A 21,995-nucleotide genomic window follows, 5' to 3' on the forward strand; every position below is an offset into this window, starting at 1 on the left:
GAGCAAGAGCCAGATCTTTAATTCCCAGCCCAACACTCTTTATCAATCAAACAACAAAGGCCTAGAAAAGGGGAAGGAGGAAGTAAAGGTAATTGCGATTTATTTAGACTTTAAACTAATTTTGTCTGGCTTTGTGAATTTTCATTGATTTTCTTCTTCATTGTCCTCTGACGAGTTAGTCACTAAAACCATCATATCATAAAGTATAAACTGTATTAAATTATTTCCTTATTATTATATATAGATGTTCAACTTTCAAGTGTTTCATAATAAAATGACTCAGGGACTAAGCAAACCCAATCTCCATTACTCACTTGTTGAACGGTTACTGACACTCCTGCAAAACTCTCGGGAGGTAGGCGGGAGGCAGAAACAAACATTTACCAAATGACTAAATTAAAGACAAAAAGTGAATGTAAAATGTACACATTTTTCCTGCTGCTTTAAGCCGTGGGGTGGGAGAACCAACAGGAGGAAACAAGACAAGAGGCACCTGTCACCATTTTTTCCGAGCTTAGGTGGTGCAGAAGAGTTCACGGACCTGAACCGGGACATGATGGACGTTTTGTGGTAAGGAAAAGAAGTTAAAAGTTAACAGGACAGAACTCTAAGACTTTGCCTTTCCGTAGCACTTTTACCTCCCAAGTGCTTTCACATACGTTATCTCACTTTTTAATCAAGAAATCACTCTGAGAGAGATAGGCGCAGAGACAACTAAGTTCATTTTGCAAGTTTGCTTAAGGTCACACAGCCCTTCAGTAGGCAGGTGTAGTAGAAAACTCAATAATTACATTGAACATTGACACCAGTTTACTACCGCAATGGGATCATACACACTTCACATTGCAAAGGCATAGCACTTTAAATACAGAGCCCAGCAGAGCAATTCTATTACTATTATAGAAGAGGTGGTAGGACATACTCTAATTACATCTATATTATTTATAGGTGCTTTAAGCCACGGCTTAAGAATTTCTAAAAAAAAAAAAAAAACCCCAAAAAACTAAGCACACAATGTTTGTGCTGAGACTTTTAAAAACACAGCGTAACCTTATGCATCAAACTTAATGTCTGAATTTGCAAATGGTATTTGCTCTAAGCACACCCAGGAATTAGTCCATTTAGAGTTCCTAGTTAGTATTTCATGTGGCTTTTGGGGCTTCTGTTTCATGTTGGGGGCAAAAATAAACCTCTGGGTGGTAAGAGAGTAACCTGATGGGTAGAGAGGGTTTTCTTCTTGCTGCCAACAACATGCCAGGAACCACAAATAGCGGGGGCAACTGGAAGGCAGGCGGTGAGGTGTGTGAGACCTCTAGAGTCTGGAAATCAACCGTGCGAGGCAAGCACCTTAAACTATCCCTGGATATGGGTTCCAATTTTGAATAACACTGACTTGGTCTTTCTACACATCACTGTCTATTAGAAGATAGTTAAATGATATTTGAAGGTGAAATAAAGGATAGAACAAATAATTAAAAACTGTTCATGACAACAAACTGTATTACTCTAGCCCATGGTACTGGCTCCCCTAAAGTTTTTCCTCTTTCTAATATAACAGTTCCACGCTACGACATAGGGATTTCCACTATTTTAAAGGATGCTATATTATGTGACATAAACTTTCCTGGGGGAACAGGGTGTTGATAAAGAAGCCCAGAGAGAAGTAACATTCAAAAAACTCCATTGGCTAAAGTATCAGCTTGGCCACGACACAAAACAATGAAAGACAAAGTGTCGCTATGACCAGAAGCCTGACGCTTCGAGAAAAAGAGAATAAAAAAGAAATCCGCCCTTCTCTCAGCGACAGCTCCCAGGGCCTTGGCTCCACTTCGGGTTGGAAGAGCTTTTCCTACCAGTGCAACTGCACACTCGCTCAGCGCTGGAAAACACAAAGTCCCCCGGTGTTCTTCCCATTCTTCCACTTGTCAACAACGGACACTCACGTATTTAAATTGCAGCGGACAACCTGCCTATGACACATCAGAGGAACAAATCCGGAGCATCTTTCTCTTCCAACATTTTTCAGAAGGGTGCTACTAATAATATACACAAAAACGACTTAAAGATGGAAATGGAGCATCAAGAAATATTTCTGTCTGTGTACATAAGTGTATAATTATACTCTTTATTGAACTACTTGCTCACATCTTTTAAGTAATTTTGCTTACATTATCTAAGAAAACATCAAACATTATTCTTGAATTACCAAAGTTTTTACTCAGTTGTCTGATTCTGATCTCTAGTATGACCCCAAGCCCCCAACCACCATTAACTAGCCTTTGTTAAAGAGCGTAATCTCTTTCTCAACCTACAGATTTAAGTAGACTTACTGATCAGGGGACTTCAAATCCAACTGGCCAAATGCTACACTGCTCAGTGGCCTCTGCCCTGGCCTGGTCCCCATATTTTGCCCAGTGCTTTCCAGTTAACAGCACCATGAACAGTACTAACTTCCCATCAACACCAGAAATTCATTGTAAGGGAAGAGGCCCTTCCTTCCAGCTCTCAAAGAACAGTCTCTGGCCTTTCCCGATTAGTTCCTGCTGCCTACTCTCCAAACTTGAACTCAAAATTCCCTTGCAGATACTATTTAAATTTGATCACAGCAAATGACTTCTCCTTTACAGAATTCTCTAGGCGACTTCACAACTCCGTGTGACAGACTGTTTTAGGTGTTTTCGTGACATCACTTTCCTCGTTGCCAGGACTCCATGGCCTGCACTCAGATCCCCACTTTAAGAAGAAACAGAGGCTCAGAGTTAAGGTGTAGAAAAGCCAGAATTTAATCAGAGGCTCTTTTCCCTTATTCTAAATTTCTTAAACACATTTTTATTCTGACAATCTGTTTCACTGTTAATATTATTTTGTGTACACACACCAAGAGGCTTTTGTTTCTTCACTGGACTAAGCATACTATTGGCACTAACTCAACAACTTAACTAGGAGATTAATAAAACAGCAACTGCTTTCCCTCCACACTTTGAAAGTGCACTCAATTTACAGTGAACCATAACACGTGGTGATCCATTTCCCCACTCAATCTATTTCATCTCCCTTCTACTGCTACGTACAGGCTATGTTCAATGTCAGAAATAAGCAGGAGTTTGCTGCATTAAAGAGCATGTACATCATTTAAATAATTCAAGTCATTAGCTGCCAGGATTGCCTGGTCAAAGAGACCAGGGTGTTTAATGATACCGGCACCCCAGTGCCTAAATGGAGTGTTGCAGTGAACCAGGCTTCTCAAAGGTCTGTAGGCTTTTCCTGCCCACACTGCTGCTGTGTCCCCCCTCTGCCTCTTCTGTAACCCCCTCTTCCTTTCCTCAAAAACATTTCCTTCTCTCTACTCTTCTGCATGAACACTCCACACAGGGGTCTTGTACACTCCAAACACTGACTCTGATAGCCAAGCAATGATTGCACGTTTTTAACAAACTCTTCCTTCCTCTTTTCATTGCTGGAATAATGAGTATACCGTATTTTGCCGTGTATAATGCACACTTTCTTTGTCTGAATTTTTGAGGGAAAATTAAAGATGCTCATTATATGTGGGTAGCACCAAATGGTGGGTACACATTATGCCCCGGAGCGCATTATGGTAGTAATGGAGCAAAAAATATGGTAGCCTTTCCAGAGGCCAAGTCCTCTCCACACGTTCTTCTTCTTCTTCTACTTCTTGTACTTCTTCCTCTTCCTCTACTTCTTGTACTTCTTCCTCTTCCTCTACTTCTTGTACTTCCTCCTCTTCCTCTACTTCTTGTACTTCCTCTTCCTCTTTTGAAACAATAATGGCGACCATTTATTGAGCGCCTACTATACACCAGTTGCCATACTGAATGGTTTACATATATTCTTTTTTTTTGTCATTCTATCACAGTTGTCCCAATTTATCCCCCTTTGCCCTCCTCTGCCCAGACCACTGCCTGCCCCACACCATTGTCCACATCCATGGGTCATTCATACAAGTTCTTTGGCTAGACCCTTCCCCTGCTTTCCCTCATTATCCCTCTCCCCGCTTGCCTCTGGCCGCTGTCAGTCTGTTCCATGTATCCATGCCTCTGGTTCTGTTTTGCTTGTTAATTTACTTTGTTCATTATTTTCCTCATATAAGTAAGATTGTATTTGTCTTTCACCAACTGGCTTATTTCACTTAGCATGATAGTCCCCAGTTCTATCCACGCTGCTGCAGAAGGTAGGAGCTCCTTCTTTCTTTCTGCTGCGTAGAATTCCACTGTGTAAATGTACCAGTTTTTTTATCCACTCATCTACTGATGGGCACTTAGGCTGCTTCCAGCACTTGCGTATTGCATATAGCACCACTATGAACTTTGGGGCGCACAGGTTCTTTTGAATTGGTGTTTCGGGATTCTTAGGGTGTATTCCCAGCAGTGGAATCACTGGGTCAAAAGACAGTTCCATTTTTAGTGTACTGAGGAAATTCCATACTGTTTTCCACAGTGCCTGCATCAGTCTGCATTCCCGCCAGCAGTGCACTAGGGTTCCCTTTTCTTCACATCCTTACCAGCACTTGTTGTTTGTTGATTTATTCATGATGGCCATTCTGACAGGTGTGAGGTGGTATCTCATTGTGGTTTTAGTTTGCATCTCTCTGATGGCGAGTGATGTTAAACATTTCTTCATGTGTCTATGGGCCCTCTGTATGTCCTCCTTAGAGAAGCGTCTGTTCAGGTCCTTCACACAGAAACACCTCTTAGGCCATTTCAGGTAGGGAAGGTGATGCGCTCCCCACTTCCCTGGCTGCCACAAAAATGCTGCACAAACTACTGGACCATCTCTCAGCCTCCTCTGTAAGATAGGGAGTTTGAGACAATTTCCAAAGTGGGTTCTGTATACTATCAGTCCTTCTCCCAAACAGAGAGGTTTTCTAGTTAAATAAGTTTAGGAAATCACTAAATCGCCTACCTTTCTTTGGAGAACCACAATGCATAAAAGCACGTTAAAGGCTTTAGACTCTTCGAGGACATTCATTTAATCAAGCACTCCCCAAACTTACTTGACCACAATATCCCTTTTTCCTAACATACTTATTCACATCTTGATTAATTAGTATTATACAGCAAAGTTTTGAAAATGCTGCCTTAGAGGCACATTAAGGCCCAGTAGAGTGTAAAGATTTTATAATTTTGAATAAAACCCAATACAATAGCTATAAAACATGAAGATAGATTTCTATAAACTACCCATGAAAATCAGCCTCAACAGATCAGAATGTTCACCTATGAGCAGCTACATTACTTGGTAACCTAAGGATATGTAACCACATTCTTTCCTACAGAGGCAACTCAATTAGTGAAATGCTATACCCAGACCTGACACTCTCTGCATGTTAGACAAAATGCTACCAAACACAACCTGAATTTGGAAATAACTACAGAGGGAGTTCCAAAGCACTGGAAGAGAAATTAATTACCAGTAATCCCCCAAACAGACATATCTTGGGACTGGGGCCAAGTGGCTAAAAAATGAGCAACTAAAGTTCCCTTTTCTCCCTCCTGGTTAATTTCTACATGTCAGCAACATTCCTACAGATGAAAAGGCTCATATATAGACCACTTGGAAACTTTTGACAAGAAAGGTGTTAAGAGACAGCACACCACTGTGGGGTGTCAAGTGTGGGTGACAGGGAGTGGAGAAGAGGGTATTCTCCAGTACTTTCCAATCTGGCTCCAAGAGATGGTCACTAATTCCACTGTCATCTCTCACCTTCTCACTGTTCTGCTGACAACAGTAATTTCTGTGATGCTTGGGTATCGTCTGTCCTCAAATTTTACAACCCCCTACTTGCCTCTCCTTCCTCTTTGGTCAAATGATTCACAATGTGGGCGCATTTCACATTTAGTCAGTGGACGATCATATCCAATAAATTACACTGTCAGCCTGAAACTTTCTTCAGATGCTATAAATTATTATGAGTTGGCCAAAACGTCTGTATGGTTTTTTTCTGTAAAATAAAAGACGCATTTTTCATTTTCACCAATAACTTTATTGATTTAGATATTTTGAGTATGTCAATTATCTCCCATGTGGTGTAACGTTGATTATTCTCAATTAATGTCTCTATTTGATCACTATCAAATCCAACTGGTCTACCTGAAGGTGGAGCATCACAGCACGAGATTCCCAGCATGAAACTTCGCAAACCACTTTTGACACGTTTGATCAGTCACAGCACCTTCTCCATACACTGCACCAATCTTTTTTGGTGTTTCAGTTGCATTTTTCCCTTTCTTGAAATAATGAAGCATAATATGCTGAAAATGTTGCATATGTTCTTCCATCTTCATTATTAAAAAGGCTACACAAAAATTCATCAATTTTGAAGGTTTTTTAAAAGATTTTATTTATTTTTTGACAGAGGGAAAAGGAGGGAGAAAGAGAGGAAACATCAAAGTGTGGTTGCCTCTCACGCACCCCCTACTGGGGACCTGGCCTGCAACTCAGGCATGTGCCCTGACTGGGAATTGAACCAGTGACCCTTTGATTCTCAGGCTGGCACTGAATCCACTGAATCACACCAGCCAGGGCAAAAAGTTTTTTTTTTTTTTTTTAATGCATGCTTATAAGACAACTGTCACAATACAATCTAACAAAATTATTTCGCTACTAGAGCCATCTTACGGGGGGTTGGGGGGAGGGTGATGGACAGACAAATTTCTGGCTAGCCCAGTACCTGTTTCCTAAGGGAGTAAATGCTCCCCAAATCTGGTTTAACTAAAATGGTAACTCCCAACTTGCAAGAAGATACTCCATAAGAGTTGATGTTAAAAGTAGTGGATGTTAAGGTAGCTTTAAAGTTAAATTTACAAAATCCAAAGCTGATGGAGGGTGAAGGGTGAGGAGGCACAGGGAAGTAACATGTCAAAAACATTCTCGCCTAGTTGCATAATGACAAGGCTGAGGTAAGCTATACCTTTGACCCACCTTGTTCTTTTATTGTATCTAAGACTGTGCTGGTTTCAACAGCTTACGCGAACTATATTTCCACTCTTCTACCTTTCAGCCAGATTAAATGTGCAGGTTAGCTTATCAAGTAACAGCCAGAGCACACGGGGCATACCCGTGAACAGATCTGTAAGAAACAACACTAGTAGGCCTATTTAGAGCTTAATCGCTCCTGTTAGGTAAAGAAGAAAAATACTCTCCCTCCCCAGGCTTTTGATGGGAATTGGTATAAAACACTGACTTCAAAACAAAACAAAAACAAATACGTGGCAGCTATCCGATTTCACTGCTTTCAAATCTTATGTAATCTGTAAGCTACATGTAGCACCAAAGACAGTAAGAGAGGAAAGTGAAGAAAATACAAATTCTCTGGATGTTCCAGGACATTAACAGGCTGAAACAGCACACACTGAAAGAACAATGTAGGGGTAAAACCTGACAATTCTTTTGAGATTTAAAGTTCATTTAAGTAAAATTACAGAATTAAGTGCAATATCATGATAAAAAATAATAATAAACGCCAAAGCGTGATGTGAATCTCAAGCTTTCGGCACTTTTGCTAAATTCTAGGACTGAACTGCTCATCAAAAGCAGAGAGGACGTGCATTTTCTCACTGACTGCTAACATGCGAAATAATCTGAGCCTGCCAGGACGTTCGCCATCGAGCTTTATGGCACCTGTCCGTTTTCACTAGGAGAATTAGGTTACAAAAAGTTGCAAGGACCACCCGATGACAGCGGCTGGGCTCCTTTCCGTCTCATTTGAAAGAATGCGCACCTGAAAGTGGACTTGGGGATTCCTTGAATTAAACCGGTTTCCACCCCCTGGTGGAATCTGAAGCCCGCAGGACGGGACTACAGGTTTAGTCTTACAGAAGCGCAGAATCGGAACTGCACAGTACTACCACTACTTATTCATTACAGAACAGAAAGTCTCATTTCGAGAGGCATTTGTGAAGTGGCGTGACTGGGGCAGTGGTTTCAGAAGCAGAAGGTCAGCACTGACACGACTCTTCAATCAGCCACTCCCACGCCTTGCACAACTAGGCACAGTTCCTGGTACCCAGCAGCACTCCTACCTGTGAGTGCGCGAATCACTGACCTGGCTCAGGTAGGTTATTCAACTACTCTCTATACTTGAGACTTTATTCTGTATATAAAAGTAGGCTTTCTCTGGCAGTTTTCTCAGATTAAACCTATGGATTGATTGAGGCACTCTCAAACTCTGACCCTGAGACAAGTGGAAAAGAGACCTTCCATTTCATGCAACAGTCACATAAACAGGTAAGTTCTCTGTTACAATTCCCACACTGAGGCTCGTCTGACTTTCACCTTATTAAATGCACTTCCTCAGGAAGAATTCCCCAACCCCCCCAAGACTATTATGCCCTGAGTTGTTACACCCCTGGAACACTGTGCTTTTCTTTTGGCACACACCACAATTTAAGAAACATGTGTATGGTTCTGTGTTAAACGTTTGTCCCCCTCTCCAGACTTCAGCTGTCCTAAAGGTGGGGGTCATGTGGGCTTGGCCGATTGACCGCCTGGGTCTTGCACCTAGAAGTATCTGGTACACAGAGGTGTTAAGTAAATATTTATTCAATGAACGTTTGAGAACAAAGAGCCAACCAATGGTGTCCATTCAATATACCCAAGTAATAAAAGCTTAGAAATCAAGTAAAGGGGCATTAAGTCATCAAGTGCGAAGTTCAGAACTTCACTCTGCTCTCAGCATGAAACGGCAAAGCTGTTCCGTTTAGGGACAGTAAGAAAGGAAGTAGCTGTGCCACGGTTCATCTGTGTGCCATTTTACAGCCTCCAAGCACTTCGTCACGTGTGTGGTCAAATGACTCAAAGTCTCCAACGAATTCGTACAGAGCTCTCGGCAGTTCAAAATGAATGTTTTAAAGAGTTGTGACAGGTATAAAACCTATTTATCCTGAAAGTTTTTATAAATGACTTACAGCCTACCTGGGGGGTTTTGTTGTTGTTTTTTTAAGTATACTGCATAGTACTGCCTTACATACTACCAGGGACACTGTCTTTCTTTCTTTTTTTTTTTTTTAATTTGCAGAGACCTGAAATAAATACTCATTCCAAATCAAATCTTCAGGCTTTGGAGAATACATAGCAGTTTTATCTTCTCAAAGGACACAGAAAGGCAGTCTGAGAGCTTCTGCTGAAAGGGATTTCCCAGGGATGTTGGTAAACTGACCTACACTTCGAAGGTTCCAAAATAAACTTCTCAAACCTTTTCAGAGTTACATAATCTCCAGAATTCTGTGAAGGTAAGGATAGGAGAGAGAGATTTAAATGATAAACTCTAAAGCTCTCTGATGATTAATTTTTAAGGTACTGTGCCTATATGAAAATTCATAAACAGGAAGACTACAGGATGAATCAGAACCTGGGTAAGTAACACAGCAATGGGAGTGCGCAAGTTGGTGACAGCAGAAGGGATAAGCTGTGTTGCCATAATCTGTGTTCTTTCTTAGGAATCTGACTTAAACAGTTTCTGTGTTTCAGAGATCATGAACTCCTCACACTGTGGCTTAACTAGTTTATATCTAATCCTACGATCCCCAAGTTTTAGACTAGCCAGGTCAAAGCCTATTAAAGTTTTATTTTAAAACCATGAAATAAAGTGGGAAAAGTACTTGTTTTTGAGAAAGATTTTTGTTCCATCATCCTAAGGAATGTGCTTGGAAATCTGGGTTTGCAGTAACATAATATCTTAATATCTTTATCCAATTTTATGAATGTCAAAAGTGTTTGAGACACACACAGTATTTTAATCTGACTCACATAATAATCTTGTGAAATAGGCAGGCCAAGGATTTTACAGATGAAGAACATGAAGTTCCAAAAGGTTTCGTTTCCTGACTCTGGATCATAACTCAGCAAACGGAAGAACTAAGGTTGGGAGGGTTTCTGATCCCAAGGTCACTGCTGCTTCCAAAGAGCTAGACCATCTGGGCCCCTCTCAAGCTGTTGCTCACTTCTCATCTCACACCCAAACCAGCAACAAGATAGCAATGGCCATAACTTCATATATGGAAAGACTACACAGTATATTAAGAGGTATAAAATATTTCCCCAAATACTGGTCATGTCCCCATATGGATTCAGACCTTAGAAACCTTCTAAAATTATGGTTTACTATTCTTGGTGCTGTGTCAAGCTTACACGAAGAGCGCAACTGTGCATCAGAAAAGAACAATAAATGTTTTCTCTTTTTATGAAAGACCAGGGGACCTTCCTCACAAGCACAAGAATCACTAAGTCCAGGTGCTCTGCAGTTTAGTGTGAGGTTGGCATCAAAAAGTGGGATAAGACTCAAAGCATAATCTTCCCAGTGTAGTAGGTGGGGGTAATGGGATGAGGCCTCAAGCCGAAAGAAATGCTGTTAACTACTGAATGTGGGAGGGGAAGGGCTTCTTCGTCTTTGACTTTCTTTTTTTATGAGTGGCTCAGTTTTTTGAAGAGGAAAAGCATTCATTTCTTTAATTAAAAATACCTTAAGTATCTGTGAATCCTAGAGTTTAATAGGCAAAAAAAAAAAAAAAAAAAAAAATCCACATTAAGTCCTTTAACTTCCCAAATCTGGTTTTCTTGTCTATAGTGTACACTATGCTGTTACATTCGCACAACTTCAAAGTTAAAAATAGACAGGACTACCAAATAACCTCCACAGAATATAAGGGTCAAGGCAGGATTGATCTACATAACAGGGCTAACTCTGATCTTGGGCAGCAAACACACTTTATTCTACAGTCAGCCTTGTGCTTTTAAGCCAATGGTTTCAACCCTGGATACATATTAGAGTGAGTTTTTAAAAATACAGGTTCTTCCAAGCCTGCTCCAAACCAATGAAATCAGAATCTCTTTAGAGTAGAGACTGGCTGGTCCTAGGAGTCAGGCAGAATTGAAAACCTCTGGTCTAAGTGCTCTGTCATCCAGTTTCATATGCCCCAACACGATGTCATATTCATATTTTCCTACGGAAGAAATATTCCCAGTACAAGTGCTAACAGCGACCATGCTCTAGAAACATCAGAGTTTTACAAGTCTAAGAGTTTTTTATTTTTAAGATTTTATTTATTTCTTTTTAGAGAAGGGAAGGGAGGGAGAAAGAAGAAAGGAAATATCAATGTGTGGTTGCCTCTCACATGCCCCCTACTGGGGACCTGGCCTGCAACCCAGGCATGTGCCCTGACTGGGAATCAGACCAGCAACCCTTTGATTCGCAGGCCGGCACTCAGTCCACTGGAGCCACACCAGCCAGGGCACAAGCTGAAAGAGTTTCTTACTTGGATATAAGCAGATAGTCTTAAATAAATCACAAATAATACACTTAATAAATACTAATCAAATACCAACAACAACAACAAATTTAAACCAGGAAATAATTTTTTAAAAAGTTTTTATAACTCCACAGAAGTAGGTAATGCTCACTTAAGCATGACTTAACCATTAAACCATATTTAAAAATTTATCTTCCACTGAATAGTGGCCAATCTCGTAAAATATTTGATTTTGGAATTTTCCCATAGATATAAGTCAGAAAAGACAAATAAAAAAACCAGAACTACAAGACACCCTATTACACAGGTATATGAAATAAGTTCACAGGGGAGTTTCCACCGCTCAGAGGACAAAGGACTTCTCAGAAACATTACTGCAATCGTGTTGCTCACTTCTTACTCAACCTGGTACCGCTGAAAAAGGAGGTTGCTATGTTCCCACCTTACCTGCCCATCTGCTGTTCCTGTGACAGCTGGAGTCAACAGAGATAAGTCTGGCTTCTGGAAAAACCAAAATGCCGAGCTTCTTTATTTTTAAACTTGCTCTGAAACTCTTCCCTATTATCTGATTCTACGAATTTTGCAATAGCTGCTTATTAGTTAAAGCTGAAGAATGAGTGACTAAATCCGGTCTACGTTGTGTGCTTAAGCAAACAGAAAAATAAAAACAAGTTCCATGGAATTTTTAGCATTTTTATAAAAATCTTCTCACGTTCCAAGGAGGCTTACATTAAAAAGTTTGAGACCAAAAGATGCAGGAAAATCTGAGAAGATCTAATGCCCTAACTATACCTAGGTGGCCTAATTGGGAAAATGTTTAAGATTCCTATTCTATGAACTTCCTGATTAAGAAGGAATTAATGGCTGCCACAGTAAACAGAAGGAAATACTAAAGGTTAGAAAGAATTTTGATTTTGTCTTTTCATTTCTAGGGCAGAGAGCCAAGGTCAAATGTAACCAGGGGAGCGGTACAGACTTACATGATTTATTGTGGACTGGACAGCCTTTACGTAATGGTTAAGTTCCCGGTCCATCATAGCGAATTCAACCATCGCCTTGTCCATGCTGTATTCACCACTCACTTCGGCTGAAAGAAAAAAGCAATTGTTATTTTCCACTTAAAATGCCCTATTTGGAAAAAGCTGCACCAATATAACATCTATCAGTCAATGCTCTAAATGATTTTTAAAGGTATTACATGTTTTTTAAAACTTCCTCAACACGTGCGTACTTCACGCAATATGCTAAGCACATACCCTGTTGAAAAAGGCTCAAAGGCAGAAAGGGGACTCAAACTCAGGAGTTCCAGTCTCTGCCACTTACTTGTATGGTCTTTAATCAGTCACCACTCTTCTCCCAGCCTCAGTTCCCTCATCCACTAAAGTGCCCAAGTCATCCACCTGCACTCAGACCTCACCAGACTGTTAAAGGCTAAATAAGGAAGATTTCCACTTCTACTAATAGTAGGTTCGGTTGTAAGAATCAGTCCTCCTATTGAAGACAACTAAAAAAAACCGTGAAAGAAAAGCAGAGCACCAAAGTCACAGAGTCAGCTAGGTTTCCTTCCTCAGAATAAGGTGAACCGGGAGTAATCCCACCCTGTTTCCCGGCTGTGGGAGGTTGGCCGTGGCCACTGAGCAGAACAAAGGGAAGAGGGAGAGAAAACAAATAACCTATTTCTGAAAAACTGTGGCCACGAGCCAGCCCTCCTGGATTTGCAGCCGGGTTCCCCCCATCTGAGTGGTCCTGGGAACCTAAGAACTCCCCAGTGGTGTGGTGTGGGGCAGTCTCAAAGTGAAAGGGCCCACAGGTACTCCCCTCTGGAGAAGACACTTCCATCCTAGCCTCAAAGAATCCCAACAAATAGTTGTTAAGGATAATTGGCAGATTATGGGGTGGGGATGGGGAGCACAGGTTGGGGGGGTGCTTACCCTAAAAAACACAAAAACAAGCCACCAATAGTAAGGATCAGCAGGAACAGATCCACAAATGTTTCAGATGTTGGGATTATCAGTCAGAATATGGAACTACTATGCTTGCTATGTTTAAAAAGTTAAAATACCCTCAGGGAACAGGAAATTGGAAAAGTGAGATGAGTTTCTTAAAAGTGTTTTAAAATTGTTTTCTTAAACTCTAAACACAGTGGAAAAGAGAGAGAACACAGGATCATAAAATTTTTAACATTAAAAAAGCTGAATGAAAAGAAAATAAAGCTGACTTATATCACATTTGGAAAGGCAGGCACTCAAAACCTCTATTCAAATGGCGGTATTTCTTGTCTACTCTGAAGAACAGTATGACAGATCATCCCAAAGTCATGAAATAATGTAAAATCCACTTACATTTGGCTTTTTAAAAGTGATTTTCCTGGGCTTTAAAATTAGTCTTTAATTTTACAACAGTTAATTACAAACACATTCCATAAAGTACCTTAGTTAACCTGCTTCTGGGAGAACACCCTTGGCTTTTCACACCTAGACTTTGATATAATATTGACGACCTCTGGGATCACATGGGTTAATTTTTGAAAGCACTTAGAACTGTGCCTTTAACAAGAAAAATGCTATGAAAAGTTTTGCAGAGGAAAATAAATAGGATGATGGTTCTCATTATCGGAGTCAGACAGCAATTGCAAGACCATGGACACGGAGAGCTTCCCTGTAAAGGAGAAAGTGAGTAATGGCTGGGTCAGCATCAGACAGCATGGAGCCCAAGGGAGAACCTTCAGAGGCCGACTGTGGCTTACAGGTAGGCGGCCTGGCGGAAGCTCCAGGGCCCCAGGATGCCTGGGCAAGCTGAAGAACCTACCTGATGAATGAACGGGGCAGCCTGAGGCAGCAAAGGGAAAACACCAGAAGAGATCAGGAAGTTAGTCCTAAAAATAACTGAGAATTACACCACACCTGGAAGTGATGCCCAGTCAGATAACTTCAGGCTAAAGTCAGTGTCTGGTCTGTTGCAGAGACCAGAGACAGAAGAGGAGAACTAGCAGAGATTCCCTAATGGTACTGGGAAGACAGGCGATGAGAATGTCCACATGGGGGGGGGCGGGCAGAGTTGCAACCTACCTCCACTATTTTAAGATTATTTTTGTGATTCTTTTTATTCTTCTTGTTAACCCTTACTTACCTTATTATGGCAAAAATAACCTCTTTTATAAAATGTTATTTGGGCTCACATTTCAGAAACACTAGGCTAGGGAAGACATAAGGGAATCTGTGTCTTCTGCTAAAGAATTAAGGCAGGAAAAGAAGAGCATACATAGTGTTGCCTAAAAATAGCCAACGGGCCAAATAAATCTCCACTGAATTCAAGAGATCAGGAGGGAAAAGGGAGTAAATAAATAAACAGGAAGCTGGCTGATGACCAAAAGGGGGCTGGGGAAGCGGGTGGGTGTGGAGGGCCTGACCAGCCAGAGGGTCCCTGCTCCTTTATTCCACAGTCTATAATCCCACTATCAGGGAAAGCCCTTCCTAAGAATCCACACCAACCAGTCGTTATACCACACACCCTTCAGGCGCTGAGCTCACTCCCCACCTGCTTTTCAACTACATCGGCCTAAACGGAGCTCACTTAATTTGTCACAACTGTACTTGATACTTGGCATTTTGAACCATAAACAATCGTGTCTTTTTATATGCATTCATCTCCTTTCTCCAAACAGATTTTAATCCATTATGGGCAAGAATGATGCCTTAGTGTTCTTGGCATCCAACGAAGAATTACAAGCAACTCTTTCTTCAGTATTCTTTATATGGCCATTATTTAATGAAGTTTGAAATTAAACTTTCACCAGCTACAAATTGTCCTGCCACAGATATTCGATTGAATTAAAATATAAGGACATGATATAAATTCATTTGCCTATTATATTTTCATTGTGGTTTTTTCCATAGGAAAGAGGCTGGCACCAGTCAGGTGGTAGGGGATGGAGGGGGGGAGGGGGGAGAGAAGGGAGGAAGAGAATCACACAAAAGATGTTACAACTCACAGAATGGCAGTCCCAGAAAGTAAAGTATTTCTCTACCACACCTCTGCAAGCCTGGCATTAGCGAAAACTGGTGCAGGTGATAAAGCATGGAAAGTAATGACAACAATATACACAATAGTAGCGTCAGCTAACAATTACTATGTTTCTTATGTGCCAAGACTGTACGGAGCAACCATATTTACAATAAACCCCACAGCAACATTAAGAGATAGGTAGTTTTATCTGCCTTTATAGATGAGACACTGAGGCACAGAGCAGCTGAAGTAACTTGCCCAGGGCAGAGCAGGCCTCCAGCTCAGGCTTCCTTACCGCAGTCTGTGCACCTGCCCGCCTAGGCTGAGAGGGGCCCAGCACCCAAGGACCAGCACTGCTAACTCCTCCTGAATATCCAGGGAACTAGCCCTCAAGGTGGAGGAAGTCGTGGCTGTGAGCTTCACTTTAGCTCCCTCATGATCCGTTCCAGGTGGGACACTAGGTAATGCCACTGAAATGCTATGAGACCTGGTCCTGGAAAAGCTTTTCCAAATCCCTCAAGTAGAGGAAACTGATAAAAAATGATGAATTTCCCTTTTAGAAGATTACAGTTGTCCCTTGAACAACATAGGTTGGAACTGCATACGTCCACTTACACGCGGATTTTTAAAAAATGATTACTGCAAATGTATTTGCTCTTCCTTATGGTTTTCTTAATAACATTTTCTTTTCTTCAGCTTACTTTAAGATACAGTATAAAATACATTAAACATACAAAACATGCATCAATCGACTGTTTGTGTAATTGGTAAGGCTCCCGGCCAACAGTGGGCTAACAGTGGTTAAGCTTTGGGGAGTCAAAGGTAATACACGGATTTTCAGCTGTGCAGAAGTTGGCAACCCTAACACCCATGTTGCTCAAGTGTCAACTGTGCTAAGTTTTTTTTATCTGAATTTATTAGGGTAACATTGGTTAATAAAATTATATAGGTTTCAGGTGTGTAATTCTATCATACATCATCTGTGTACTGTATTGTGTGTTCATGACCCCAAGTCATTTATGCCCCTTTTACCTTCTTTTACCTCCCCCCACCGCCCTTTCCCTCTGGGAATCACCAATCTGTTATCTGTGTCTATGCGTTTTGTTTTGTTTTTGCTTAACGCCTTCACCTTTTTTACCCAGCTCCGTAATGCCTCTCCCCTCTTACAGCTGTCAGTCTGTTCTCTATTTCGTTAATTTTCGTTAATTTTGTTCATTAGATTCCACGTATAAGTGAAATCATATGGCATTTGTCTTTCTCTGTCTGGCTTATTCCACTTAACATAATACTCTCCAGGTCCATCCATGCTGTCACAAAACGTTAGGATTTCCTTCTTTTTTACTGCCAAGCTGTGTCCCCTTGTGTAAATGTCCCATAGTTATTTTATCCACTCATCTATTGATGGACACTTGGGCTACTTCCAAATCTTGGCTATTGTAGATACCGCTGCAGTGAACATAGAGTGCATATATATTCAACTGTACTACATTTTGACACTGGTGAAGAGAATGACCTTCCACATCAGCAAGGCTAACCAGAGGTGCTATCAAAGCAATCAAGTCACCCACTGAATGCTAGGAGAATAACTAAGCCAACTCTAGCTGCTGAGAAGCCAAACCTGTACTAGGCCAAGAGCATGGCAGCAACGGAGATGGAGGGAGCAGCCATGGAGGGCAATGTTCTAGAGAACAAGGAGAGTCCTGAAACACCAAGGGGAGCCCAATGTCAAAGCCATTTCTATCTTTCAAGCCTTGGACTGTCTTCCTCAGCCAAGCAGACTCAGGAGAGTCTAGGGATTTTTCTATTTCTTGGATGTGCCCTTCTATGAGCATGCATTATGACAGTCAAACCTTGCTGGATTAATCATATATGAACCTAAATGATATACTTGAACATTCATTTACGAGCCAATAAATACATGGGCAAGGCTCCTGGAGAGATCTCGGTGAATGTGAGACCTGCGCAACACATCTGGTACACTAATGCCGAAACAGTTAAGAAGTTACTACAGCAACTAGCTGAAATCTATCCCCCTGCCCCTGACAGCAAATCAAGTCCAGAGGGCACAGATAAACCTTGATTTGCATTATAAAATTATAACTCAGTTACGATGCTAGTAACTGGGCTGCCTTCCTACAAATCTGTATGTCTGTACCCAGTGATCCCAAGCACTATGAACTGCTAGAAGTACGCAAGGAAGCTTAAAAGTGTTATTTAGACCAGGAAAGGCCGCAGCATTAAACTCATTCTTAAAAGATGGTTTCTGTTTCATTTCTCTTCCTGTTTGGTGGCAAATCCTAGAAAAATAGTAATAATCACTAAAGGAAGGCTTCCTTTTAGACTGAAGTACTTTGGTAGTTATATACTATAAAAAGTATCTGAATGGATGAAGTTGGCCTGCACATAATTTTCCTAAAGTCAAACAAACCTATAATTATGCAATCTAAGCAGCCATGCTATTCATTAGACACGTCATCTGTTACCCAATGTCAAAATGCACTAACAGCAATATTGTAACGATTACTGACTCTCTCTCTTTGAAGTGTTGAAAAGGCATTCAAATTACATGATCAGTAGAACATTAAGCAGAAATGGATGATTCAGTGTTGCAATCAAATTCAACTGAAAACAAATTATGAGAATTCAGTGAGAGTAAGATGATGGCTGAGGCAGGAACAAGTATGAAAGCAACATGGTAACAATGGTGGATTCTTGAATGTGGAAGACTGGGCCAAAAAGAAGAGATGGATCTGCCAAAGGAAAGGAAGACAGGAGGCAAACTAGCTATTTTTACAACTGTATACTCAGGTAAGACAAATCCCAGGTCCTCTGACTAGAAGATGTGGGTAGTAAGACTGTACCCATACAGTAACTCTTAACGTAGCAGAGCAGGGACACATGAAGAGTTTATCCAGGGCGAGTTCCAAGGTTGTCTAGGGTCTATGCACATTTCTCTGTTCAATATAATGGCCTTTTCTAGGCCACAGGTTAAAAATGGGGAAAACAATCTTTATTTTGGCTTCCCCAAGTTCAGGTGGGCATGGTCACCAGAACAATCAAAGTTCGAGTTCTGGACCAGTGACCAGGTCAGCAAGAACAGAAGATAAGTAATGCAGCTAAGAGATGTAGCTTTACCACCAACTATCCAAATAAGGCCCCCCCAGGTATGCATTACAGAGAAAGAAACTCTTCCTTGAGACCCAGCCCTGGGGTTTGGGAAGCACAGCTGAAACAGGTCCCAGAGCCAAGTCATCAGTAGAAATGCCTTCAGTGAAACCGACATGAAAATGACATTTCCCCTCCTCTTTCCCCTAGCCTGTCCATATACATTTCTGTGCTACCTCTCTGTACTACCAGGTATCTTTTCGCTTTGCTGTGCTGTTCCTATGATCTCAGCCTTTTCCAGAGTCCTTCCCAGTACCCAGAATAGAACCAAACCCTTTGTGCTTCACACCTCTCCACCAGGGACACGTGAGCGTGTGCGTGTGCACCAGAGAGGCACACCCTGAAGACAAATTTCACCTACATATCTTTTCCAACCTTTTATCCCTCATTCAACTGCAGTTTTGCCCACAGCCGAGATGCTTCCTGAAAATCTGTCCCAAACAAATAAAAGCTGCAGATTCAGGTGGTGTTTTATCCTCCGAAGTCATGTAAAGCATATGTGAACAGGAACAATACCTATTATATATAGTGATTAAATTCAACTCTGTGCATTTTATTAGTAAAATACCAGACTAAGACAAAGCAGCCATTTAGTGTCCTCACGGGGTTGCTGACTCCAATTCAACATGAACCATACACCCTGAAGGATCTGATAAACATTCAGTGCCGTAAAGTACGTATCATTCTGGCAAGCAAAAAGGAAGGAGGCAGGGAATCGCCTGACTATATTATAAACTTCCTAGAGTGTGTGTATGTGTATATATGTATCAGGGAGATTTTATTTTCTGAAACAGAGAATAAGTATTTCCTAATCTCTTGAAGCTAAAACTTGATTCTTCTATATTTTGTAAGCAACAAATTTCTTCTTTTTGAATAAACTCAAATCAATGGCAGCATAAATGATACCACCTTTCCCTCCCTCTGCAAAAGACCTCTTCCTCTGAAAAGATAGCTCCAATTATCTGTAACAACACAGATCTACACACGCACCTACCTCTGTGAGCGGCTGTGTGTGTTTTCCCTGGCAGCCTAGCATTAAGCAATCATTATATATTCATCAGGAGTCGAGCTTAATGACTTAGTGCTTGAGCAATATTTAATAGAAACTTGGTTACTTCTCACTACACTGTACTTTAGTCATAATTATTCCTCCACACAGATATCAGTGTGGTAAAATTAAAACTGAACCCATTTTTTATAAGTGCTTCCCACCAGAAATAACAGTGGAGAGCTTAACAGTGTATGGCAAAAACTAGTAAGTGATCCTTTTACAAACAGCAAATATGGGGAAAATCTTCAAGAAATATTGACCTTTATAATCATCTTTACACATGCATTTACACCCAGTTTGCTTATAATAATACAGAAGAGGGGAGTTGTATAATAATACAGTAATTCAAAAAAGCCAGCTCTGGAATCAGATTACATTCAAATCTAGACTACGTTACTTGCTAACTATGTAGTCTTTGGCAAGTCACTTTACTCGAGTCGCAGTCCCCTCTCCTGTATAACGGGTAAAATAACAGTATCGAACTCATACTGATATGAGGACTAAATGAGAAAATGCAGGTAAAGTGATAAGCACAGGGCCTGCCCCACGGTAAGTACTAGCAAAACATTATCTATCATTAAAATTATTACAGAACAGATACTAGTCTGCAAGTGTAATTAACCTTAATGCTAAAAGCATTCTGCCCTTAGAAACACAAAGTATCAAGTGAACAGCACTTCCTTAACTCTGTTATTTTTACTAACTGGAGCCCAAAGTACTGAGCCAAACTCACAAGACTGCAAGGCTCAGTGAGCTTTGTCAACACCCCCCGCCACACACACTAAATCCAGAAACTCATTTACCTAGCAAATGCATAATGAGCACTCAATACATGACAGGCAGAGGGTAAAAACGCTTTGAAGCAAGAAGGAGTGGCCAACACTGCCCACAGAAGGCAGGAAGGACTTAACAGGAGAAGGTAAGTTTGGACCATGTCTTGAAGGATCAGTAAGTATGGGCCAGATGCCAGACTGGGGCAGAGGCTCAACAGATGCCCTCATGTCTTTCCGCAGAGGCTGACTTAGAGTTTAAGTGGCCAAACAAAAACACTGGGCATGAACGGAGGAGACGCAGATTAAATCTTCACTGAGCCTGACTACGTGCCAGGCACTTTGAACACGCTACTCAGCCCAGCCTTTGTTACAACAATGTGAATTAGGTATAATTAAAAGTAACTTCGAGATAAGAAAACTGATGCTCAAAGAGGTTAAATCATTTGCCCCAGGTCACACAGTTAATAAGTGGTGGAGTTTGGAACAACCTCATGTGTACCCTAAAGTCAGCATGGAAGGCATGTGCTATAGTGTCTGAACAACAAGCCCGAAATAAATAAAATATACTTCACACAAAAGTCACGGAATAATGAACCAGTTGCCTCTCTAGCTAAAGGAATTCTCCTCAACATTAACTTCTTCCAGGAGAGAGAAAGAGAAAGTGAAAAGGAAGACTGACTGGTTGACTTAAACAGTTCTATCTCAGGGTGATGGAGACCATCTTTCATTAGACACACAGCTATTTCCCTAGAGCGAGAAGTTAACAGTCCAGAAGCTACCACGGTGAGGTTGTAACTCAAAGTGTTGCTGGAGGTAAATTCTATGAAGAGTTGAATTTGTAAGATCACAGAAATCAGTCTCTGGATACAATTTAATGTCTATCAGTCATCAAAAGCAATACCAGCCCTGGCTGGCACAGCAAAATGGTTTGAGTGCCAGCCTGCAAACCAAAATGTCACCAGTTCAGTTCCCTCTCAAGGCACATGCCTGGGTTGTGGGCCAGGGCCCCAGCTGGGGGCACGCGAGAGGCAACTGATGAACGTTCTCTCTCACACATGCATGTTTCTCTCCCTCTCTTTCTCCCTCCTTTCCCCTCTCTCTAAAAATAAATAAATAAATTCTTTTAAAAAATTAAAGTTAATAAAGGAAAACTTTAATTAAACAGAAATTAAGTCCTCAAAATATATTTATATAAAATATAAGTAATATTTTGCATGACACTAGACATCATATAAAGAAGGGGAAGGAGAATGACTGGAAACATACGAGATAAGACCTACAATTGCCCTGTCCTACTTTCTTGAGGAAGTTTCCAGGCTACGAGGCACAATTATCAATCAAAATCTCAGCGTCTGGGGGGTTTTTTTTGGTAGAAATTGACAAACTGATTCTAAAATTCATATGGAAATGCAAAGGACCTACAACAGCCGAAACGACCTTGAAAAAGGAAAAGACGGACAACTGACACTACTTGCAGTCAGTAATCCCAAAGCTTGTGTTAAGGCGAAGACAGACAGATACATCAGCAGAACGGGATACAACGCCTGGGAGTGCAGACAGACACGTACGCACGACTGATACGACGAGAAAGCAAAGCCAGTTCAGTGTAGAAAAGACAGTCTTTTCAACAAAGTGCTCTTTCAATTGACCCCTATCATATGCAAAAAGAAAAACAAAAAAATCTTTGATTTACCATGCCTCGAGTCATGTACAAAAATCTAGTCCGAATGGATC

The 21,995-nt window shown here is 41.0% G+C and overlaps 1 protein-coding gene and 1 long non-coding RNA gene across 8 annotated transcripts in view; one reads left to right on the forward strand and one right to left on the reverse strand.

The window, feature by feature from the left end:
* Nucleotides 1-21,995, reverse strand: part of NSMCE2 (NSE2 (MMS21) homolog, SMC5-SMC6 complex SUMO ligase) — a 201,057-nt gene that overhangs the window by 148,567 nt on the left and 30,495 nt on the right. For all 5 annotated transcript variants that reach the window (XM_024572177.3, XM_045181571.2, XM_024572178.3 and 2 more), the window contains one exon: nt 12,248-12,354. In XM_024572177.3, coding sequence (XP_024427945.1) covers nt 12,248-12,354 — 107 coding nt within the window. The remainder of the gene's footprint in view (nt 1-12,247; nt 12,355-21,995) is intronic.
* LOC123477847 (uncharacterized) lies at nt 7,277-15,571 on the forward strand. 3 transcript variants are annotated; one of them, XR_008427536.1, is made up of 6 exons: nt 7,277-8,074; nt 8,144-8,247; nt 8,779-8,884; nt 9,038-9,251; nt 12,200-14,015; nt 14,932-15,571. It is a non-coding gene; the product is annotated as an uncharacterized lncRNA (long non-coding RNA). The 3 variants fall into 3 exon arrangements; XR_006652852.2 differs by lacking the exon at nt 14,932-15,571 and having other exon boundaries at nt 12,200-12,458; nt 13,841-14,647; XR_011651527.1 differs by lacking the exons at nt 8,779-8,884; nt 14,932-15,571 and having other exon boundaries at nt 12,200-13,503.

The sequence above is a fragment of the Desmodus rotundus genome, chromosome 8 (assembly GCF_022682495.2).
Source record: "Desmodus rotundus isolate HL8 chromosome 8, HLdesRot8A.1, whole genome shotgun sequence".
Classification (NCBI taxonomy): Eukaryota; Metazoa; Chordata; class Mammalia; order Chiroptera; family Phyllostomidae; genus Desmodus; species Desmodus rotundus.